The 22,192-nt window shown below is 45.3% G+C and overlaps 1 protein-coding gene across 1 annotated transcript in view; it reads right to left on the bottom strand.

Annotated features, from left to right (window-relative positions):
- Positions 1 to 8,170: 8,170 nt before the first annotated feature.
- The window catches only part of LOC122816787 (dynein axonemal heavy chain 8-like), a 9,517,065-nt gene continuing 9,503,043 nt past the window's right edge, over positions 8,171 to 22,192 (bottom strand). The window contains 1 exon segment of the mRNA XM_044089814.1: positions 8,171 to 8,230. Within this exon segment, the coding sequence (XP_043945749.1) occupies positions 8,171 to 8,230 (60 nt within the window).

The following is a 22,192-nucleotide window of genomic DNA, read 5'->3' as shown; positions in this document are numbered from 1 at the left end:
AACTATGGTGGCAGATATCCCTTGATTCAACAAATTTCCCAGGCTTAAATGAATTTATTTCTATTATACCCCTTTTAAAATTGAAAGCAGGGATTTTGTAAGACAATTAGATGTAATTGCCACTTTCACCAGCAGATGGCAAGGCATATAATACAAATGGTTTTCTTCCTAAAGTAACTTTTAAACATCAAAAATGGATTTTTTACATAAATTAATTTATATGTTTTTTATATATTTATCACATATTTTAAATCAAATGTTTTTTAAAATGTTTCTAATTGTTGGTATTGATGTTATTTATTGTATGGAAAGAGTACAAAACTTCTAAAGTATGCATTGCTGAATGTAAATAGGAATAGAATAATGATTGTTTAATTAATTAACTGTTTTTTGATTGGATGAAATGCTTTTGAATAATTTATAAAAGGACTGTTTATTTTAAAGTGAGTATCTGATGAAGTTGGTTTGTTTAGACGAAAACGCAATTCTGATACAAAGCGTTCATGTGTTTTTAGCGGTTTCTGTATGCGCTTAATAAAATATTGGTTCCGACATTCGTGGCTCCAGTATATTTGGCAATATGTATATATATATATATATATATATATATATATATATATATATATATATATATATATAGCATCCTGCCTTCACCCAGAATGATACCACGATATAAGGACAAAATGATCAACTTCAACAATCAGCTAAGCTTTTGGTGTCATTCAAAGGGGATCCAATGTCTGTCTGCCTGGGATGACACAATCGACAGACCACGATGCTTTGCCAGAGATGGCCTGCACCTGTCACCCCTGGGATTCAGGTTACTGGCTAAGGCTCTTGCCACCCCTATAGTGCCTTTTTTAGGCAAAGTTTAAAGGAAAAAAACAACAGGTACAAGCATGCAAAATCTTAAGATAACGCTACTTAATGCTAGAAGTCTAAACCGCAAAATGCACACTCTCAAGGCACTCCTAAAAATGGAGAACATCGATATCTGTGCAGTAACTGAGACCTGGTTCAAGGCTCTAGAGAGCACCCCTGCAATACCAGGCTACAACTCTTACCACACTTTCCGGCCACCAAACCAGGATCGAAACACTAAAGGTAGAGTAGTGTCCATATTCACCAAGGATATTCACACCACCTGGCTAGTTGCCCAACACAATGCATCTGAAATTCTCCAGGTGCAACTAACACCAGGTAAGACTGCAATCCAAATTGTAGCTTGTTGCAGATCCCCCACCATGCCCCAATATTCTCACTACACCTTTCTAAACATACTGGAAAATATTAAGATACAACCAAACACCCTAATACTGGGTGATTTCAACTAACCTGCCATTAACTGGGAAAACTACTCGTGTACCAACACCTTTGCCCAACGGTTCTTGGAATTCACAAATTCCAATGCCCTGGATCAACTAATCCATAGTCCCACCAGGGGCTCCAGTATCATAGACCAACATGGGAAATCGATGCCCCACACCTATGGTCACCCCCTCGTTGGTCAGGTCAGACCATAAGGTAATCACCCTAAACATCCACATCCCACCCCCACTCCCCAGTAAGGAAACCTCCATAAAAAACTTCTTTAAAGCCAACTTCATGCTACTCAAGTCAGAAGCGACAAACTTCATGACACCCATGCAGACGGGAACTAAAAGTTCAACTGCTGAGTCCTACACTAAGGCACTGTACGAGCACATCCACTCATGCATGAATCGTGCCATCCCAAATAGAACCAAGATGCTCTCCTCCAAAAAAAGGAAGCCAATCTGGTGGTTCCCTGCCATAAACAAACTTTACAACAAAAGGAAGAAACTGTTGCAGAAAAGAGGAAAATCCCACAATGCAAAAAATTCCCTTACCAGCCTCAGTAAGAAGATGAGATCCCCGTAAAATCCTCCAAAGTTAGTTACGAAAACAAAATTGCCAAAGATTCCTAAGATAACCACAAGGCATTCTATAACTATGTCAAGAAACTAAATGGCAATGCTCAGATCTGCTCTATTACCAATATCCTGGCAGATCGACTCAGTGCCAACTTCACCTCCCTCTCACCCCCTAAACAGCCCATCTCAATACCAGAAGATTGCCAAATTCCGGTAATAACGGAAACACAGGTAAAAAACACACTCTCCAAAGCTAAGAATACAGCATCCATAGCACCAGATGACATCCCGGGCTGTGTACTACATGAACTACAAAATGAACTGGCACCTCACCTAAGTGTCATATTTAATTATAGCCTCACCTCAGGCTTCATGCCCACTGAGTGGTGGACAGCTACAGTTATCCCACTCTACAAGGGGTGATCCACATTGGATCCTGGGAACTACCGCCCCATCAGTCTGACAAGCCTGATCTGCAAGGCCATGGAATGTATTATCATGGAACTTATAAACAAAGATATTGGCAACCTTCAAACACTGGACCCCACACAGTTTGGGTTCGTGAAGGGCCGATCTTGTCTCCTGAACCTGACTGACTACTTCGAATCAGTCTCCAGAGCCATGGATGAGGGTAAGGCAGTCCGCACAGCCTATCTGGACCTTGCCAAGGCCTTTGACAGCATCCCCCACTCTGGAATCATAGATAAACTTACTAAGCTGGGCATTAATCCCTTCGTCACTCGATGGGTTGCCAACTGGCTTACTGACAATGTAAAAGTAGCTGAGTCCAAATCCAGCTCCAGAAAAGTGACAAGTGGAGTACCTCATGGTTCAGTCCTGGGACTGCTCTTGTTTGGCATCTACTTCTCTGAAGTACAAGCCAACACTAAGGGACTCTGGCTAACAAAGTTCGCAGATGACTGCAAACTGGGAGCCATTATTGAATTCCCAAATGATGTGGATACTCTACAAAAACAGATGCTTGGTGCCAGAGCCATGGGCTCAAGCTCAATGCCAAGAAATGTATAGTTATCCCCTTTGGGAAAAAACATGTACCCGTGAATAACCACATAGGTGGCAGTACACTAAACACCGAAAGTGTGATAAGAGAAGTAGGGACACAGGTGGGCAGTGGTCTCACCTTCAATAACCACATCGCCGCAACAGACAGGACATCATTCTATGTGGCACACCTCATCACTAATGGCTTTTCATCCAGAAAAAAGGAGGTCATTGTCCCACTGTACTCATCCCTCATTAGACCCATTATAGAATACAATGCCCCATTTGATATGTACCTCTCAAGACATCTGCAACAACTGGAAAGGCAGCAGAAATACCTCACTAAAAGAATCACAGGCCTAAAGCAGATACCCTATGCTGACTGCCTTAAAAAACTCCAGCTATAATCTGTCGCATATCGTCTACTCGGAGGCGATCTCTGCTTAACATACAAGGCCATGTCAAACCCAGAGCTGTTGGACATGCTACACTTAAAGAAATCCCAATCCCTCAGAGCCACACGCTCCAGGGATCTAAACCTTGTCATCACAATAAACAAAACATGCTGGAGGGATAGGTTCCTGACCCAGAGACTCCCCAGACTCTGGAATAGACTGCCCATACATATCAAGCAGAGCGCCTCCTTGGCCCTCTTCAAAAGGAACCTTGATGATTGGATGGGAGAAAGGAAATTCACCCCAGGGATCACATCAGTCGCCCTGCTAGACAGGGGTCCAGGGAAATAAATAGTGTGGGAAGAAATAGCCAAGGAATTGTTATGGCTAGGCTTGTATAGACCATAGGGCCAATAGCCTAGTACCAACCTATGAACCTATATACATATATATATATATATATATATATATATATACATATATATATATACATATATATATATATATATATATACATATACATATATATATATATATATATATATATATATATACATATCTATATATACATATATATACACACACATATATATACACACACATATATATATATATATATATATATACATATATATACACACACATATGTATCCCACCAAGGTAACAGTAATAGACCCTCAGCCTATAAAAAGACTCATGAGGCAAGAAGGGAATCAGAGCACATATGCCCAAATACCAAAAAATTCCTCTCGATCATCCAGGAAGGAGGGTGGGATGCAAGAAAGAAGGCAAGATCATGGACAACAAATGTGGAACGTTATGGTGAGTACATAACTTCTTTATGTTATGTTGTCCCTATCTCGCCTTCATTCATGCTGGTTGGGACAGCGTCCCCAGCACCTTTCCTCTCGGGTGGTTCAAGGGAATAAACTCTTCAGAACAGTGGAACCAAAGGATGCCCTGTTCTGGGAGGCCACATCTGCTTTGTAATGAGTGATGAAGGTATGAGAATTAACCCAAGTGGCTACAGCACAAACTGAGTCTAAAGGCAGTCTGACTTGAAAGGCAGTAGAGCTAGACATTGCTCTATTTGAATGCCCTTGAATTTTTCTTGGTAGTTGTTTGCGCTGTGAGCTATAAATATAAGTGATGGTATCTGTAAGCCATTTCGATAAGGTTACTTTTGAGACAGAAGTTCCCTTTCTGTTTTCTGAGAAAGAGATAAACAATTGATCAGATTTTCTGAATTCTTTTGTCCTGTGTCAGCAAAAACGTAACTGCCTATGAACATCCAGTTGGTAAAGTTTACATTCTGCCCTGTTGCCATGATTAGGGAAGAATACGGGTAGTTCTACTGACTGATTTAAATTTGACTCAGAGCATACTTTTGGTAGGAAGGAGGGATTGATCCTGAGAGAAACTCTGTCCTTATGAAAAATTAAATAGGCAGGATGAATGGAAAGAGCCTGTGATTCTGATACCCTCCTAGCTGAGATAATGGCTGTTAAGAAGATTGTTTTCCAAGTTGAGAACTTCAGAAAACAAGAAACCGCCGATTCAAAAGAAGGGAGAATCAGGGCAGCTAGAACTAAATTTAGATCCCAAGGAGGAGGTGGTTCGCTTATTGAAGGTCTAAAGAGGACAGTACCTTTTAGGAAGGATTTGCATAACCTGTGGGACATAATGTTGGAGCCCATTTTGCCAACATGATAATTAGAAATGGCAGCCAGCTGAACTTGGTTAAAAGTATTAGCTAGAAATTCAAGGATCTTCTAAATGGGTGCTGTAAAAGGAGCAATATGATTTTTGACAGCCCAACAACAGAACATCTTCCATTTGCTAGCATAAAGCTTTTTTGTTGTAGATTTGTGCGAAGAAATCAAAATGTGTCGTACTGCTGGGGAAATGTCAGGAAGCCCGGCTAAGACGGAAAGTGGAGAAACCAAGTTGTCAGCTTGAGGGTCTGAATAGAAGGGTGGAGCGTTCCTGGTTGATGGATCAGGAAATCCAGAACTGGGTCCAGGATCCAAGGCTCCTCCTGGAGATGGGACCATAGGAAGCGGAACCATATCTGACTAGGCCAGTAAGGGGTGATGAGGATTAGTTTGCAACTCAACAATTTTGCTTTCTGAAGAACTTTGGGTATTAGTGGATATGAGGGAAAAGCATAAAGAAGTCCCAGGGGCCAATAGTGAACAACCGCATCCCTGGGTGACTGTCCTGGAGGGGGGACTAGGGCAAAATAGCTGCTGCATTTGGTATTGATGGATGTGGCAAAAAGGTCACAGCAAGGCCAGCCCCACTTGCAAAAAATTTGGTTCGCAATTTCCTGCTTCAGGGACCACTCGTGTGGCATCACAATTGCCCTGCTTAGCTTGTCCGCTATCACGGTGGATTTCCCCAGAATGTGCGTCGCAATCAGAAAACGTTAAGAAGACATTGCCCTTGCCATACTCTTAGAGTCTCTCGACACAAGGGCTAAGATCTCGTTCTGCCCTGTTTGTTGATGTACCACACTACGGACATGCTGTCTGTCTGAAATGCAATTGTTCCCATAGGAAGAGAGCTCTGGAATGCTTGCAATGCCAGAAGCACTGCTCTCATCTCTAGGACATTGATGTACAAGTGGTATTTGTGTTGCTCCCAAGTTCCTTGAACAGTCTGTCCCAGATAATGCCCCCCCCCCCATCTGGGAAGCATCTGTGGTTACTGTGGCTACAGGCTGAGAAAGAACAAACAGTCTGCCTATCGCTACCTGCATAGATTGAAGCCACCATTGTAGATTCTACTTGCAGGTATCCGTGATGAGAATTTCGTGTGACATGGGTAGATCCTGCATGGACCATTGAGCAAACAGAAACCACTGTAATATCCTCATATGGAAGCGTGCCAAGGGAACTAGTGTTATTGCCACTATTCATTGAGCCTACCACTTTGAGAACAAATCTTTTTCGTATCTTCTTTCTCATGGTCAAAATTGAAACCTGATGTATGATTGACACTCTCTCTTGAGGCAATTTTGCTATCACGTCTTTTGTATTTAAGTCTGCTCCTATAAATGTAATATGTTGACAGGGCAACAAGGCAGATTTTTCGTAGTTTTTTAGTGATGCCTAGCTCTGAGCAGAGATGAATTGTGGTGTCCCTTGCCTTAGTTAGTCGATGCTCAGTGGTGGCTGTAAGGAGCCAGTTGTCTAGATATGGAAACACCTGGAATCCTAGACGCCTCAGGTGAGCCATAACTACTGCCATGCATTTGGTGAACACTCTGGGGGCTGAAGTGAGACCAAAGGACAGGGCTCTGAACTGGTAATGACTGGCTCCCAGCCGGAAGCATATATATCCTGGATCGCCTGTCCATCTTGATATGGTAGTACACATCCTGGAGATCGATGGAGCACACTCAATTGTCCTTTCCCAGAAAAGGGGGTATGGACTGCAGTGTCACCATCCAGAACTTTGTTTTCTTGACAGACTTGTTCAGTCTGCTGAGATCCAAAATGGGCCTCCCATCCCCTGTCTGCTTTGGAACTAAAAAGAACCTTGAGTAAGTTCCGGATCTGATTTGGTCTGCGGGGACTTCTTGGATGACTCGTTTTTCTAGCAAACTTTAAACTTCTAGGGTTGATTGTTCCCTTAGATTGGGTGGAACATCTGGGATTAACTTTTGGGGAAGGGGTGACAGAGAGAAAGGAATGCTGTATCCCCTGGATATAATCAACTGTACCCATGTGTCTTCTGTGATATTTTGCCAGGCTTCTGGGTAAAGTGACAATCTCCCCCCGACTGCCTTCAGAGGTGGACAGGTGGGCCTCCTTTCAGGAGTGCTGGAAGGGCCTACCAGAGAATGTATCTCTGTCACCCTGATTCTGCGGACCCCTCTGCCACGAGAGCAGAATCTTCTGTTATTATTTCCCCCTTTGCCCATAGGGGAAAATTCACCAAGTCCATCAGGCAAAGCTCCCTGGGATTTCTGGAACAACTTTTTTCCACCCTCTTGACCTTTGGGATAAGGTCTAGTAGGCGCAGAGAAACTTACTCCCGTGGCAGACAGAGTTTTGCCTTCTTGCTTGCACCTGGTAAGAGTCTCTTTTACCTTGGGCCCGAACAATGATGAGCCATCAAATGGGGCATTGATAAAGGAAGACCTGAAGGGCTCCGTGAACTAGCAAAGGTGCATCCAGGAATGTCACTGTAAGGCAATTCTTGTGCCTGCTGCCCTGCTCGCTCCATTGGCTATGTAGGAGATAAGCTGTATGGAGAAGTTAACTACAGAAGATAAGGTCGCAAGTTGGGAAGCAGCCTTGTCTGAAGCTCCCGCAGCTGTAGGATCCTGGAGAGTATCTCACAGCTCTGTGAAGAGATCCCTCTGGAGACGAGTAAAATGGGACAAATAATTCAGTGACCAAAGGGTAAAGGCCGCTGAAGAAAAAAAGAAGTTACGTACTCACCATAACATTCCACGTGAGTTGTTTATCTCGCCTTTATTCTCACTGATGGGTTCGGAGCCGATCCTCGGCTCCAACACGGCCGATAGCAAAGCTCAAGGTTTGCCAGTAGCTCGAGACCAAGCACCTTATCCCACAATGCACTGCTGGAATTACCTCAGATCTTGTTTGCTGCGAGTGTATATAGATATATATATATATATATATATATATATATATATACATATACCCTTTTTTTTTTTTATTTTTCTACAAGGAAGCACTTCCCAAAGGGGAAGAAGTACTGAATAACCAGGACGGTACTAGCCTTTAAGTCAACTGTCAGCCAGGAAGGGGAAGGAGGGAGGGACGTGAGAATAAAGGCGAGATAAACAACTCACATGGAACATTATGGTGAGTACATAACTTCTTTATGTGAATCTGTTAAATCTTGTCATTTATTCTCACTGATGGGTAGCGTCCCTAGCACCCTCAATCTTGGGTGGCTCATGGAAGTACGTTTTTCAGTACCATGGAACCAAAGGAAGACCTGTCCCTGGAAGCCTTATCTACTTTGTAATGCTTGATAAAGGTATGAGGCTTAGACCAAGTGGCTGCAGCACAAATATTGTCAAGGGGCAATTTAGCTTGAAAGGCAGAAGACGTAGAAACGGCTCTGGTAGAATGAGCCTTAGGTTTGTGTGTCAATGGCATGTTTGCATTCGCATAAACAAAGGATATACAATCTGATAACCATTTAAATAGGGTTGTTTTAGCCACTGGATTACCTTTTCTGGCCTCCGAAAAGGATACGAAAAGTTGATCTGATTTTCTAATATCCTTAGTTCTATCAAGATAAAATCTGAGCTGTCTGTGTACATCAAGTTTGTGCAGCATGTATTCCAATTTGTTAGAGTGGTTGGGAAAAAAGACTGGCAACTCAATGACCTGATTGATATTGGATTCAGAACAGACTTTAGGCAAAAAGGAGGGGTTTGTTCTGAGAGATACTCTATCAGCATGGAAAATCATGTAAGGAGGTCTGATAGATAATGCTTGAAGTTCTGACACTCTGCGGGCAGAAGTAATGGCTACTAGAAATATAGTCTTCCAGGACAAATATTTGAGATTACAAGACGATGCTGGTTTGAAGGGGGGATAATTATATGAGAAAGCATAAAATTCAAATTCCAGGGAGAATAAGGGATTTTGACAGGAGGGCTCATGTGCAAAGCACCTTTAAGAAAAGCCTTAGATAACTTATGGCCCATAACGTTCAACCCATCGAATCCAAGGTAGAAATTTGATATGGCAGCTAATTGGACTCGAACTGTGGCAGCTGCTGCTCCTTCCTTAAAAATCTTTGTCAAAAATTCTAAAATGGACAATAGAGGAGCTCGGAAAGGGTTGATTTTCTGTATACTGGTCCAAATTGAGAACCTGTTCCACTTACTGCTGTATAGTTTCCTGGTGGATGGCTTGTGAGAAGACAAAAGGATTTGTCTTGTATTATCTGAGAGTGAATGAAGCCTGGCAATTAGGGGAAGTGGATTAGCCAAGCAGTCAGCTTTAGGGACTGCAATGAAGGATGGAGGTCCCCTGACGGGTGTGTCAGAAGGTCCGGAACTGGGTCCAGAATCCATGCATCCTCCAGCAGATGATGGAGAAGGAAGGGGAACCAAATCTGTCGAAGCCAGTATGGGGCTATGAGGATAACTGTCCTTCCCAGCGATTTTGCTTTCTGTAAAACCTTGAGTATCAATGGAAGAGGTGGGAATGCATATAGGAGACCCGGAGGCCAATCGTGTATGAGTGCATCTCTCAAGGAATGTCCTGGAGGTGGTATTAGGGCAAAGTAGCTTCTGCATTTGGTATTGATGTGACTGGCAAAGAGGTTGCAGCAAGGCTGGCCCCATTTGTGGAAAATCAAATCCACAACTCGGTTGAGAGACCACTCGTGAGGCAACAGTATTGCCCTGCTCAGCTTGTCCGCTATCATGTTGGATTTCCCCGGGATGTGCATTGCTATCAGAAAATGGTGGGACGACACAGCCCACTGCCATACCCTGAGGGCTTCTCGACAAAGGGGGTAAAACTTGGTTCCGCCTTGTTTGTTCAAGTACCAGACCACTGACATGTTGTCCGTCTGAATTGCAATTGTTCCTAGAGGAAGAGAGTACTGAAAGTACTGCAATGCGAGAAGTACCGCTCTCAACTCCAAAACATTGATATGCAGATGTGACTCTTGATCTGTCCATGTGCCTTGGGCAGTCTTTCCCTGAAAATGCCCCCCCACCCTATCAGGGAAGCGTCCGTGTTCACAGTGGCTACTGGGGGGGGGGAACAAAGGGTCTTCCGATTGTAACATGAAGAGACGTCAACCACCACCGAAGGTCTCTCTTGCAAGAATCTGTGATGAGAATCATGTGGTGCATCAGTAGCTTTTGGTAAGACCACTGAGCGAAGAGGAGCCATTGAAGGATTTGCATATGCATCCTTGCGAGTGGTACAGCTAGGATTGCTGCCGCCATCAAACCTAGCACCTTCAAGACCTCTGCTGCTGTAGCTTTGTTCTTTGACACCAGTGAATTGACATGTTGGTGAAGAAGTGAGACTCTTTCGATTGGAAGATGTAGAGTGGTGGTTGAGGTATCTAACTCTGCTCCTATAAAGACGGTATGCTGCAATGGCGATAAGACAGACTTTTCGAAGTTGATTGCAATGCCTAATTGATGGCAGAGTGTCACAGTATATTGTGTTGCCTGAGTCAATTGATGCCTGGTGGTAGCGGTGAGGAGCCAGTCATCTAGGTATGGAAACACCTGGAATCCTAGACGCCTCAAGCGAGCTGTGACCACTGCCATGCATTTAGTGAACACTCTGGGGGCTGTAATGAGACCAAAGGGCAGGGCTCGAAACTGGTAATGATTGGCTCCCAGCCAGAAATGCAGGTGATCTCTGGAGCGTCTGTTCATCTTTATGTGATAGTACGCATCCTTGAGATCTATGGAGCACATCCAATCGCCTTTCCCTAGGAAGAGAAGAATGGACTGAAGCGTGACCATTCGGAACTTCTCTTTCTTTACAAATTGGTTTAGTCTGCTGAGGTCCAAGATAGGTCTCCAGTCCCCTGTTTTCTTTGGAACCAAAAAGAATCTTGAGTAAGTTCTGAATCCAACTTGGTCTGCTGGGACTGGTTGGATGACTCTTTTTTCTAGCAATTTTTGGACCTCTACAATTGCTTGTTCCCCGAGACTGGGTGGAACATCTGGGATGCTGTTTACAGGAGTGGGAGGGGTAGAGAATGGTATGAAATATCCTCTGGAAATGATGCTTTGTACCCATGTATCTGACGTTAGGTTTAGCCAGGCTTCTGGGTACAAAGATAAGTGACCCCCGACTGCCTCCAGAGCCGGACAGTCAGGCCTCCTTTCAGGAGCACTGGTAGGGCTGACCAGAGAACTGGCCTCTGTCACCCTGTTGCTGCGGACCCCCTCTGCTGTGTGGGTGGCGTCTTCCATTATAACCCCCTCCTCTGCCTCTAGAGGGGGTTTCTCCACGTGTGTCCTGAAAGGCTCCCTGTGCTTTTCGGAACCACATTTTCCCGCCCCCTAGGGCCCTTGGGATAGGGCCGGGTAGGGGTAGAAAAACAGACTCCAACTGCAGATAGGGTCTTGCCTTCCTGCTCACACCTGGTTAAAGTTTCCTTTACGTTAGGCCCAAACAGTAATGATCCATCAAATGGGGTGTTGATAAAGGAAGACTTAAAGGGCTCCACAAAGGAATAGAGATGCATCCAGGCTTGTCTCTGCAGAGCAATACCTGAACTAGCAGCTCTACTCGAACCATCAGCTGCATAAGATACGAGATGCATGGACGAGTTCAAAACCGAGTTTAGGGTAGCGAGCTGTGTGTTGACTTTGTCAGCAACCCCTGCAGCTACCGTACCATGGAGAGTATCTCCTAGCTCTTTCAGGAGATCTCTTTGCAGTCTCGTGAAATGGGTTAAATAGTTCAGCAATCGCAGAAAAAAAGTCGCTGAACTAAACATGCGTTTTCCATATCTATCCATGATCCTAGAATCTCTATTAGGAGGATGGATAGATGCGGATGTTTCAGACACTTCCTTTTTGGTGGCTGCAGCTACCACCATGGCATCAACAGGCACTCCTTTGGTCAAAAAGGCTTTGTCCACTGGGGCAGAGATGAACTTATCTGGCTTCCGAGGGACAGGTTCTATGGCCTTCAGTGATTCCCACGCCTTATGAGAGATCAGCTCCATGAGCTCGTCATAAGGCGGAGACACCCAAGAAGTGAAAGGTTGAGACCCAAAAGCCTTCAAGAGGAGTCACTCGTCCTCAGTAGGGGTTTTGGACTACCAATCACCCCTCTGACTCAGAATCTCTAATATCTCTGCAAAGGAGATATCCTCAGAGGGGGATCGAGAGGACCCTTCTGACTCATCCAAGTCAGTGTCGGATGTCAAAGACTCATGTGGGGAGTCTAAGTGCCTCCTCTTGCACAGTCTCTTCCTGGGTACCTCCTCAGTAGGGAGATCTGGTGAGGTTTCTGAAGAGCAGGGGATGCCCTGTGGGGCTACTTGAGGCTCAGGGTCTCTATGATTAGGGTGACCAGTAGACGTAGAAGCAGACACAGGAGCTTGAGGGGAGACGGAAGCCCGAACTGATGCCGATGATGTCTTAGGAGACAGGACTCTCCTCATGGCATCGAAAGCACCATGGCTCTGACGAGAAGGGGTAGACGAATCCAGAGGGACCATCTGATCCTCCTGCACCGAAACCATGGGCTCCAAGCCCGTGTTAGGAGCTGAGCTCATCCGAGCTGAAGCCCCGAAAGGAAGAGTCGGCACCAACAAATCGGTCCAACTGTCCTCCCCGGACGCGACAGGAGAGTGTTGGCTCCTAGCGTCCTCGGTCCGAGGACGTACGAGTAGATGGAACCGATAACACCGGTGCGGGTCTCGGTTCCATAGGTCTGACAACTATCGGTTCAGGCTCCTTCGGCTCAGAGAGTCCAGTACGGCTCGGAGGAGGAGTCGTCAAGTCCGGTTCAATGGTCTTCGGCTCCAACGAAGTGTTCGGAGCTGACAACAATTTAGCAAGTCCTGGTGCCCATAGAAGCTTCTGCACTAGCCGATCCATATCCATATCAGAGAGGCTGACTGAAGACTTCAAAGAATGCACCAAAGGTGCTGACTGGAGCAGAGGAGATGAGGGAACCTCAGAGACTGGCTCCAAGACTGGGTGCTGGCTCCAAACCAAAGGGACACTCAGTTCTGAAGACTGTGGAACCAATGACCCTGTACCCTCTGATCTTTTTGTCTTCTTGGTAAGTTTAGAATCTGAAGATTTAGAAGATTTTGAAGAAGTGCTGGCACTTTCCTGGCTGCCCAACACCTCAGAGAAAGTATGCTGCAGCAATCCCCTAGCAATAAGTTTTCTTCTTCTCTCTAAGAGAACCCTAGAGGAAAAAGAGTGGCAAATACTGCAAGGTCTTGGAGGTGTTTAGCCCCCAGACAGTAAACACACTGGACATGCCCGTCAGTGACAGACATTTTCTGTCCACAATCTGGACATTTCTTAAACTTAAATTTGGGGTGAGACTTTTCCCTCTCATCCAACATGTTAGAAACAGACACACCACAAAATTAACCTGTAGAGGTTAAATACAGGGCTAACTAGGACCACACTAAAAAAAATACTAATAACAAGAAAAAAGTTGTTAAAACTAAATAGGGCTAAGAAAGGGCCCAACACTAAGAAAACTAAGCCAACACAGGGCACTCTCTCTACAATCTTACCTACTAAAACTATATTATTTTAACGTGAAACACACACACACACTAAAGGAAGAATTATCTATCAAAAGAAGTAGAAAGAATTTTTTTAAACTTGCGATTTAGCAAAAACTGGTCCAAGCTAACTGGATCTTCGAGATCTCTCTTGCTGCAGCAAACTAGATCTGAGGTAATTGAAGCAGTGCCTTGTGGGATAAGGGGCTTGGTCTCGAGCTACTGGCAAACCTTGAGCTTTGCTATCGGCCGTGCCGGAGCCGAGGATCAGCTCCGAACCCATCAGTGAGAATAAATGGCGAGATTTAACAACTTCACATCATACGTTTCCCATATTTGTCCATTGTATGGGACTCCTTGTTCAACTGATGGACAGAAGAAGTAGTTTCAGATAATTCCTTCTATGTGGCTGCTGCAACCACTATAGCATCAACTGGAACACCCTTAGTCAGGAAAAGTTTGGACCTCCTCGGAACCGGTTCCACAAATTCTGAAGAGCCCCATGCCTTTCGACTGACTACACCCAGCAGCTGGTCGAAAGGCGGAGACACCCAAGAGGTGGACGGTTGAGAACCAAATGCCTCCAGGTACACGGACTCATCATCAAAAGGGGGTTCCAGCCACCCCTCTGCTTAAGGATTTCCAGGATGTCTGAAAAAGAGACATCCTCAGAGGGGGACTGTGGGGACCCTTCTGAGTCCTCCAAGTCCATGTCTGAAGTGAGAGACTTGGGGGAGTCCAAATGCTTCCTCTTACAAGTCCTCTTCCGAGGGACCTCCTCAGAGGGGTATTCTGGGGAGGTTTCAGAAAAGGGGGGTCATCCAAGGGGGCGTCCTGGGGCATTGATTCTGTATGCATTGTATGGAGGGGTGGTGTGGAGTTAGACACTGGCTCCGAAGGGTACGGAGCAGCTGGAGCTGAGGGTGGAGTGGTCTGGGGGGACAGCACACTCCTCATCACCTCAAAGGCACCATGATCCCGGTCCGAGATATTCTCCAGCTCCTAAGAGTCGGGAGACCTCCCCCGCACTGAGGGTGATGGCTCCAAGGCTGATGTAGGTGCCAAACTCACCTGCGCCTAAGCCCTAAGTGGGAGAGTAGGATCTGACAAGGGTCTGATCCCGCTCTCCCCTCAGAGCCAATGAGGGAGTGTCGGCTCTCAGATCCCTTGACAGATGGTGGTATCGATGAGATTGGGGCAGATGTCGAAACCGAAAGACCGGGAGGTGATTTTTGGGTCCGACGGTTCCACCACAATGACTTTCATGCACTCCGGCTCCACACTCAAGAGAGTCGAAGGAAGAATAATGACAAATTAGGTTGGACAGTCAGCTCCATGTCCATATAGGCTGGGCTCGATAAACTTTTAGCCAAGACCAGTGTCTGAAGTAACCTCTCCACCACCCTCTCCACATCATCATCAGAAAGGCTCCTGGATGATCAACAGGAATGGGTGGATGAACGATGACTACCTGTCACAGACTGGAGAAGTGGAGACTGTGGTACAGAATGCACCAGTTCCAAAGATGGTGACCAGTTTCTTTTTTGGCTCCTGGTTGGTTCTGAAGACACTGAAGGAACTCAAGGAGATTGTGTCTTGTCGGTCCCGACAGACTTCGGTTCCAGCAAACTTTGTTTATCCTGTCTCTTTGACATTTCCAGGGCTGGATTCGATGAAGTTACTTTTTTGGAGGGCTTATCAGCTTTACCTGCCTGATTCCCTTCTAATGATGCCTCAAAAGGCCCTTTGAGTAACCTTCGCACAATTAACTTATTCCTCCGCTCCTGCAGGACCCTAGAACTAAACCCATCACATATGGAGCAAGAGTTCTGCAGGTGAACGGCTCCTAGACAGTACAGGCAACTTGTATGGCCATCTGTTAATGATATTTTTTGTGTGCTTGAGTCGCATTTTTTGAATCCAAAAGGTCTGGATTCTTTGGAAGACTCCTTAGACATCTCTGACAAATAAAAACACACAACAGCCAACAATACTGACTGCAGAAGAAAAAACAAACGAGAAGCAGACAGAAAAGGCAAGTTTTTTTTTTTTTTTTTAAAGGAAAAGTAGGGTGAGAAGAGTCTCTAAGTTAAACAACAACTCCTCAGCCTGAGGAGATGCCTCTAACTTAAATGGCGAAATCCTGGAAAAAAGGGAGAAAAAAGGAGGAAGGGGGAGCCCTCCACTGAAATGAGCTGAAATTAAAGGGAGAAAAAACGAATCCTCTAATTAAAACGGATTTGTTAGGGACTAACCAAAAGGAATTACTAGGCCTGAAAAGAAAATGATGGCCTCAACAACAAACAGCAAAAAAGCGATAGTCAAAAGGGCACATAAGCACTTAAAGTATTTTCTAACTATAAGGAAGAACTATTAATGAGGTAATGGCAAAATATTTAAAAATAAGTAGAAAAAAAAAAAGAAGTTATGTACTCACTATAACGTTCCATGTTTGTAGTTCATCTCGCCCTTCATTCTTACTGCAGGTACTAAGGTACTTTAACTGAAGGAGTCCTTGAGAAGATTACTGCTCAGTTGTCCACCTTAAACTCTACTGTTAACTCCTCCATGAGGCTGATATCTTACGCAGCAGATGGAGCGAGCAGGGCAGAGGGTTCAGGAGTTTCCCTTAGGAGACACTCCTGGATGCGCTTGTGTAACTTTGTGGAGCCCTTCAAATCTACATTTATCAATGCACCCTTTGATGGTTCCACTCTGTTTGGACCAAAGGTAAAAGACACACTCACCAGATGCGAGCAGGAAGGGAAGACTCTCTCTGCCACGGTAGTACATTTTTCCATCCCTTCTAGACCATACCCTAAAGGTCATAAAGGGGGAAAAAATGTGGTTCAAGAAATCTCAGAGATTTTTCCCAGATGCACAAGGCGATTCCTTCTCCAAAGCAGAGGAGGAGGAAATAGTGGTAGACATTGCCCTAGAGGCAGGGGGGTCCACAAAAAGTACAGTTTTGTACCTACCATAAATGTAGATGTCCAATAGACATGCAACTGCAGTCATAACATGTGGGTTGTCCTGCCTCAGGCAGCCCTCGGTCGGCCGGATTCCAAAGTCTGGGTCCGATGTCGCATTTCTCTCCGACGTCAGAGCGGCTGGAGTACATAAGCATCAGCCGACACCATTTTCTTTAGTGTTTCTTGCCCCAGATGCCAGGTGCCCTCCAAGGAAGGCTGTAATCAAATTGGAAGACAAAAACAGGATTCCAAACAAATAAATGAGCAATAAAACAAATACACCATAACAGATATCCCCAGCTAAGAGAAACAGGGATAGGAGTGGACCCTAGGCATAGAGGGGTATGGAGGGAGGGAAAATCCGACTGCAGTTGCATGTCTATCGGACATCTACATTTATGGTAGGTACAAAACTGTACTATGTCCTTCAAGAATGCATCTGCAGTCATAACATGTGGGTAGAATACCATAGCTTAGCTGGGGAGGAGGAATGCTCTAGGTAAAAGATGGTGTGGCAATCAAACCCTGCAGGACTGCCGAAGCAAAGCCTGCTCTGGATCTGGAGTATAGAGGGAGATTGTAGTGTTTGGAGAATGTATGCACGGAGCTCCATGTAGCAGCTTCTATAATGTCCTTGGTAGGCACCCCTCTTAAGAATGCTGTAGAGGTGGCTGTAGCTCTAGTGGAATGTGGTCTGACATTGGCTGGAACAGTCTTTCCATGAAAGGAATAACAGAATCTGATGCAATGTCCAATCCATTTAGAAATAGTCTGTTTTGAAATTGCTTTTCCTTGGACTGCAGGGGCGTAAGCTACAAAAAGTTGTTCAGACTTCCTACTGGCCTTGGTTCTGTCCAGGTAGTATCGAAGCTGTCTGTGAATGTCCAAGGTATGCTACAATCTTTCCCCCTTATTCTCAGGATTGGGGAAGAAGGCAGGCAGATGAATGGCTTGATTTAAAGAAACCCTAGACACCACCTTTGTTATAAAAGTAGGGTTGGTCCGTAATGAAACCCTGTCTCTGTGAAAAATAATAAAGGGTGGTATTGCCATTAGGGCCTGTAACTCTGAAACCCTTCTTGCTGAGGTAATTGCCAACAGGAAAGCTGTCTTCCATGAGAGAAACTACAAGTCAACTGAAGCTGCTGGCTCAAATGGAGGTAGAGTCAGTTTTTCTAGGACAAAATTGAGGTCCCAGGCTGGCACTGGGGCCTTTCTTGGTGGCTTAATGTTCTTGATTCCCCTGAGGAATTGCCTTAGTAAAGGGTGAGAAAAAACAGGAGGATCAGTGTTGTATCTAGCTGAAATAGCAGATGCATGTATCTTTATGGAAGAATATGAGAGGCCGTTCTTCAACATATCTGCCAAATATTCCAAGATGAGTGGGATGTTCAACAATGATGCATCATGTCCCTTGCTGGTATTCCAATTGCTGAATCTTTTCCACTTTGCTAAGTAAACCTTTCTGGTGGATCGTCCTGAAGCCTCTGTTAGTATCCGCTGAACTTCCTTGGAGAGAGATAAGCTGAATTTATTTATGGGATCTCCCAGGCTGTTAGCTGCAGTGTCTGAAGATTTGGATGCAGTGTTTCGAAATTGTGTTGAGTCAAAAGTAGAGGCCACTGGGGAAGGGCCCACCTCCTGGTGTGACATATGCTCCGTAGTAGTGGGTACCAGTGTTGTCTTGGCCAGTCCGAAGCTATTATGATTCCCTTGGGTTTCTCTGCTTTGATCTTTAGTAATACTGAGGTCATCAGTGGCAGAGGTGGGAATGCATAGATTGCTAGGGAGTTCCATTTGAATGAGAGGGCATCTATTTTCCAAGCTTTTGGATGGTATGTCCTTGTGCAGAATTTTGGTAGAAGATGGTTGAGGTGAGAGGCAAATAGGTCCACTTCTGGCTTGCCCCATGTCGAAGTGAGTTGTCTGAAGGCCTTCGGATGTAACCTCTACTCGTGTGGATCTGTGAAATTCCTGCTTAGGCTGTCCGCCAACACATTGTCTTTTCCTGGAACAAACTGGGATTGTAACTGGATGTTTAGGCTCAGTGATTTCTCCCAAAGCTGCATTGTCAGTCTGCAAAGGGGTAAGAGTGGGTGCCCCTTGCTTGTTTATGTACCACATCACAGTGGTGTTGTCTGTCCGTATCAGTAAATGGCCTTGCTGGAGTTGGTGTTGAAAGGCCTCGATGGCATGCATTACTGCCAGCATTTCCTTTTGGTTTATATGCAGATGTGTTTCCTTTGGAGACCATTGTCCTTGTATACACCTGCCTTCCATGTGCGCCCCCCATCCAAGGTCTGAGGCATCTGTAGGCATGGTCTGTGTTATCTGTGGTTTTTTGAATGACATACCTGTGTTTGCCTGGCTCACCGAGGCCCACCATAGGAATTCCTTTTGTAGGCATGGAATGAGTGGTATGATTGTCTCAAGTTGTTGCTGTGTTGAGACCAAATGCTTTTAGGTACCATTGAAGCTTTCTCATGTGTAGTCTTGCTAATGGAACCAGGAGAATGCAGGATGCCATGTAACCCAGGGCCTGTAGGAATCTCCTTGCAGTCATCTGGGTGAGATTTGCTAAACCTTTGAAATAATGAGTTAACTTCTCTTGCTTGTCTTCTGTCAGGTAAGCCATCTGAGAGGCTGTGTCTAGTTTGGCTCCTAAGAAGATTATTTGCTGGGATGGCTGCAGTCTTGACTTTTGGAAGTTGACTGTGTATCCCAGAGCTTGAAGTAATCGTATGACATAATCCAGGTTTTTTGTCAACATCAATTTGTCGTCCGCTTGTATGAGGCAGTCGTCCAGGTACGGGTAAATTTGTATCCCCTGGAGCCTGCAATGAGCAATTACTGAAGCCAGGCATTTTGTGAATACTCTGGGCGCAGTAGATAAGCCAAATGGCAATGCTGAGAATTGATAATGCTCTGGCCTGCAAGAAATCTGAGGTATCTTCTGCAACTGTGTCTGATAGGGACATGCAGGTATGCCTCCTTGAGGTCCAGAGTAATCAGCCACGACCCCTTGCCCAGCATGAGAAGGAGTTGCTGTAAGGTCAGCATTTTGAACTTTGGTACTATGAGAAAGGTGTTTAATGCGGACAAGTCCAGTATTGGTCTCCATTGAGATTCTTTTCTTGAAACAAGGAACAGTCTTGAGTAAAACCCCTGGTGTTGTTCTTGTTGTGGAACTCTTTCTATTGCTTTCATCTGAGTCAGCAGAGTGATTTGCTTGATAGCCTCTGCCCTCTGATTTTGTGGTAGGTTTGGCATGCCTTGTTTTCTTGGTAAGGTATGAAAATGAAACCTGTACCCTCGGTCTATAATGTCCAAAATCCATTTGTCCTTTGTCAGTCTGTGCCAGTTTTCTGCAAACAGAGATAACTTCCCGCCCAAGGGAGCTTCTAGTTGTTCACTGGTAGGCGGTAGTAGAGGAAAGTCATTGAGATTGTGGTTGTGGGGCAGGTGAAACCCCTGCGTCACTTCTTTGGTTTCCTGGCTGCCATTGTCGTCCCCTGTAAGGGCCTCTGTATTGGCCTCTTCCTTGGCCACGTCTGTTCTTACCCCTTTGAAACTTTTCTGGATTAGGAAAGGACCAGTTTTTTGAAGGCCAATTCCTACTGAATCTAGGGGGTTGAACCTGGAGGAAATCTTTCACTGTCTGAACTGATTTTGCTTTTCTTCGATGGTCTTTAACACATCCTTAGCATTTGCACCAAAAAGCTTGTTCTTTTCCAAAGGTGCATCCAGAAGTTTTGCTTTACATGATCTGGTAGAGGTTGATCTTTCAACCAAGCATGTCTACGAATGACTGCCCTGTCATAGCTGCCCTACATGAAGCTTCCAGTGCATCATATCCACACTGCAGGAAGTGATTGCTTACTTGCTGAGTGTTATGTACAGCTTCCTGCAAAGTCTTCCTGTCTAAAGGATCAGGAGTGGCTAATGTTTTTTGTAAATCTTCTAACAGATAATCCTGACATTGTAACATATGAAAAAGGCAATTTAAAGCTCTCATAGATAAGGTAGTGGATGTGCAAACCTTTTTGCCCCATCTCTCTAATGACCTAGCTTCCCTGTTGGAGGGCAAAGGATTTTTTGAGGTGGAGGCTGAAACTCCTTTAGGCCCCTGTGAAATAGTTTCTAAATCAGCAGTATGGGCCCTGAATAAATGGGAATGAGTTTCTGGGACCCTGTAATACCTGTCTGGCTTGGCTGGAGCAGGAGGAAGAGAATCAGGGGTAGCACTACAGTCAGAATACAAATCATCCAGAACATCAAGTACAGGAGGAATATCCCAAAAGAGGGATAGATTCATCACCCAAAGACTCCCTATGCTGTGGAATAAAATCCCGGTATATGTGAGGCAGAGCACCTCGCTGGCCTTGTTCAAGAGAAATCTTGACCAATGGATGGGAGATCGCAGATATACCCCAGGGATTACCTCAGTGTCACTGCTCAACAGAGGCACAGCAAAATAATGGGTATAGTTCCCCATACTAAAGGGGTGGCATAAGCCACAAAACTATGGGCTAGGCTTGTAAATGCCCTCGGGCAGATAGCCTAGTATGAACCTATGAACCTAAGGAATAGCTAAGGGCCTGTGCTGAGGCTTCTTAAGGAAAGTCCTAAGGCGTTTCCTAGAATCAGAATATTCCTGACCTTGCCACTTGAAATGTTCCCTCATGGTGTGTAGAACTTCCCCAAAAGAAATATCCTCAGGAGGGGAGGCCGAGGGGATGGAATCTTCTGCATCCGAGTCCTCATAGGTCTGAAAGAGCTCTTCCTGGCTATCAGAGTGGACAGAGCCCTCAGAATCTTCATCTGAAGGAGTAGGGTCAGAGGGTTCAACCCGGGGCCTTTTATCAGGAGGGGGCTGGGATCCTCTCTCAGGATGGGCCTGTGAACCTCTAATCATGGAAATTAAATCAGCAGCCATGGACATAATTTGTGTCTCTGGAGTCGGCTGAGGTAAGGATTTAGAAGTAATATGCTTTGTTTTGCTGGCTGCCTTAGCCCTAGTGTAGGCCTTAATAGACATGGCCATAGGGGGCCTGGCAGCTCCACGTGCAGGAGTGACCTTGTCTACAGCAATGGTCTCGGGCATTTCCTCGGTTTCGGTATCCGGAGGAAAATCTATAACTGGCGGAGTAATGTCTGGAATCGGAGTCGTCGGTAATGTGGTGTCTTCGGTTCGGAGCGGCGGAGAGACCGTCTCAGAGGGAACCGGAGCACTCGCGCTAGGTTTTGGCGTGGAGTTGGTAGTAGACGCGGGCCGAGGATGTCGGTCCCGGTCTTTTCGCTTTTTGGGAGTTTGCGATGTCGGAAGATCCGACGGCATGGTGTAAGCAAAATTATCGCCGAAAAAATCTTCAGAGAACTCCGCCCGGCGCCTGAGAGTGCGCTTGTTGAAGCGAGCACAGGCTACACAGGCCGAGACGTCGTGGTCTGGGCCCAGGCAAGGGAGACAATAAGAGTGGAAATCCTTATGAGGTATTTGTTTACCACAAGAAAGACAATTGTTAACTTTTTCAGTAATTTCTGACATCGGCTGAGGCAAGAAAAGGTCCCCAATGGGGTACTTAGCTTTTTTGATGACTTCGGTATCGTAGAATACAGGAGCTGACCGACCGGCACTTGCGAACTGCTTCTGCTTCGGGCACCACGCGGCAAGAAAGACTGAAGAAAATGGTGT

The sequence above is a fragment of the Protopterus annectens genome, chromosome 1.part1 (genome assembly GCF_019279795.1).
Source record: "Protopterus annectens isolate FY-2018-M chromosome 1.part1, PAN1.0, whole genome shotgun sequence".
In the NCBI taxonomy this organism is placed as follows: Eukaryota; Metazoa; Chordata; order Ceratodontiformes; family Protopteridae; genus Protopterus; species Protopterus annectens.
The sequence above is the reverse complement of the archived record's forward strand: the minus strand, read 5'-3'. Positions and strand labels throughout refer to the sequence as shown.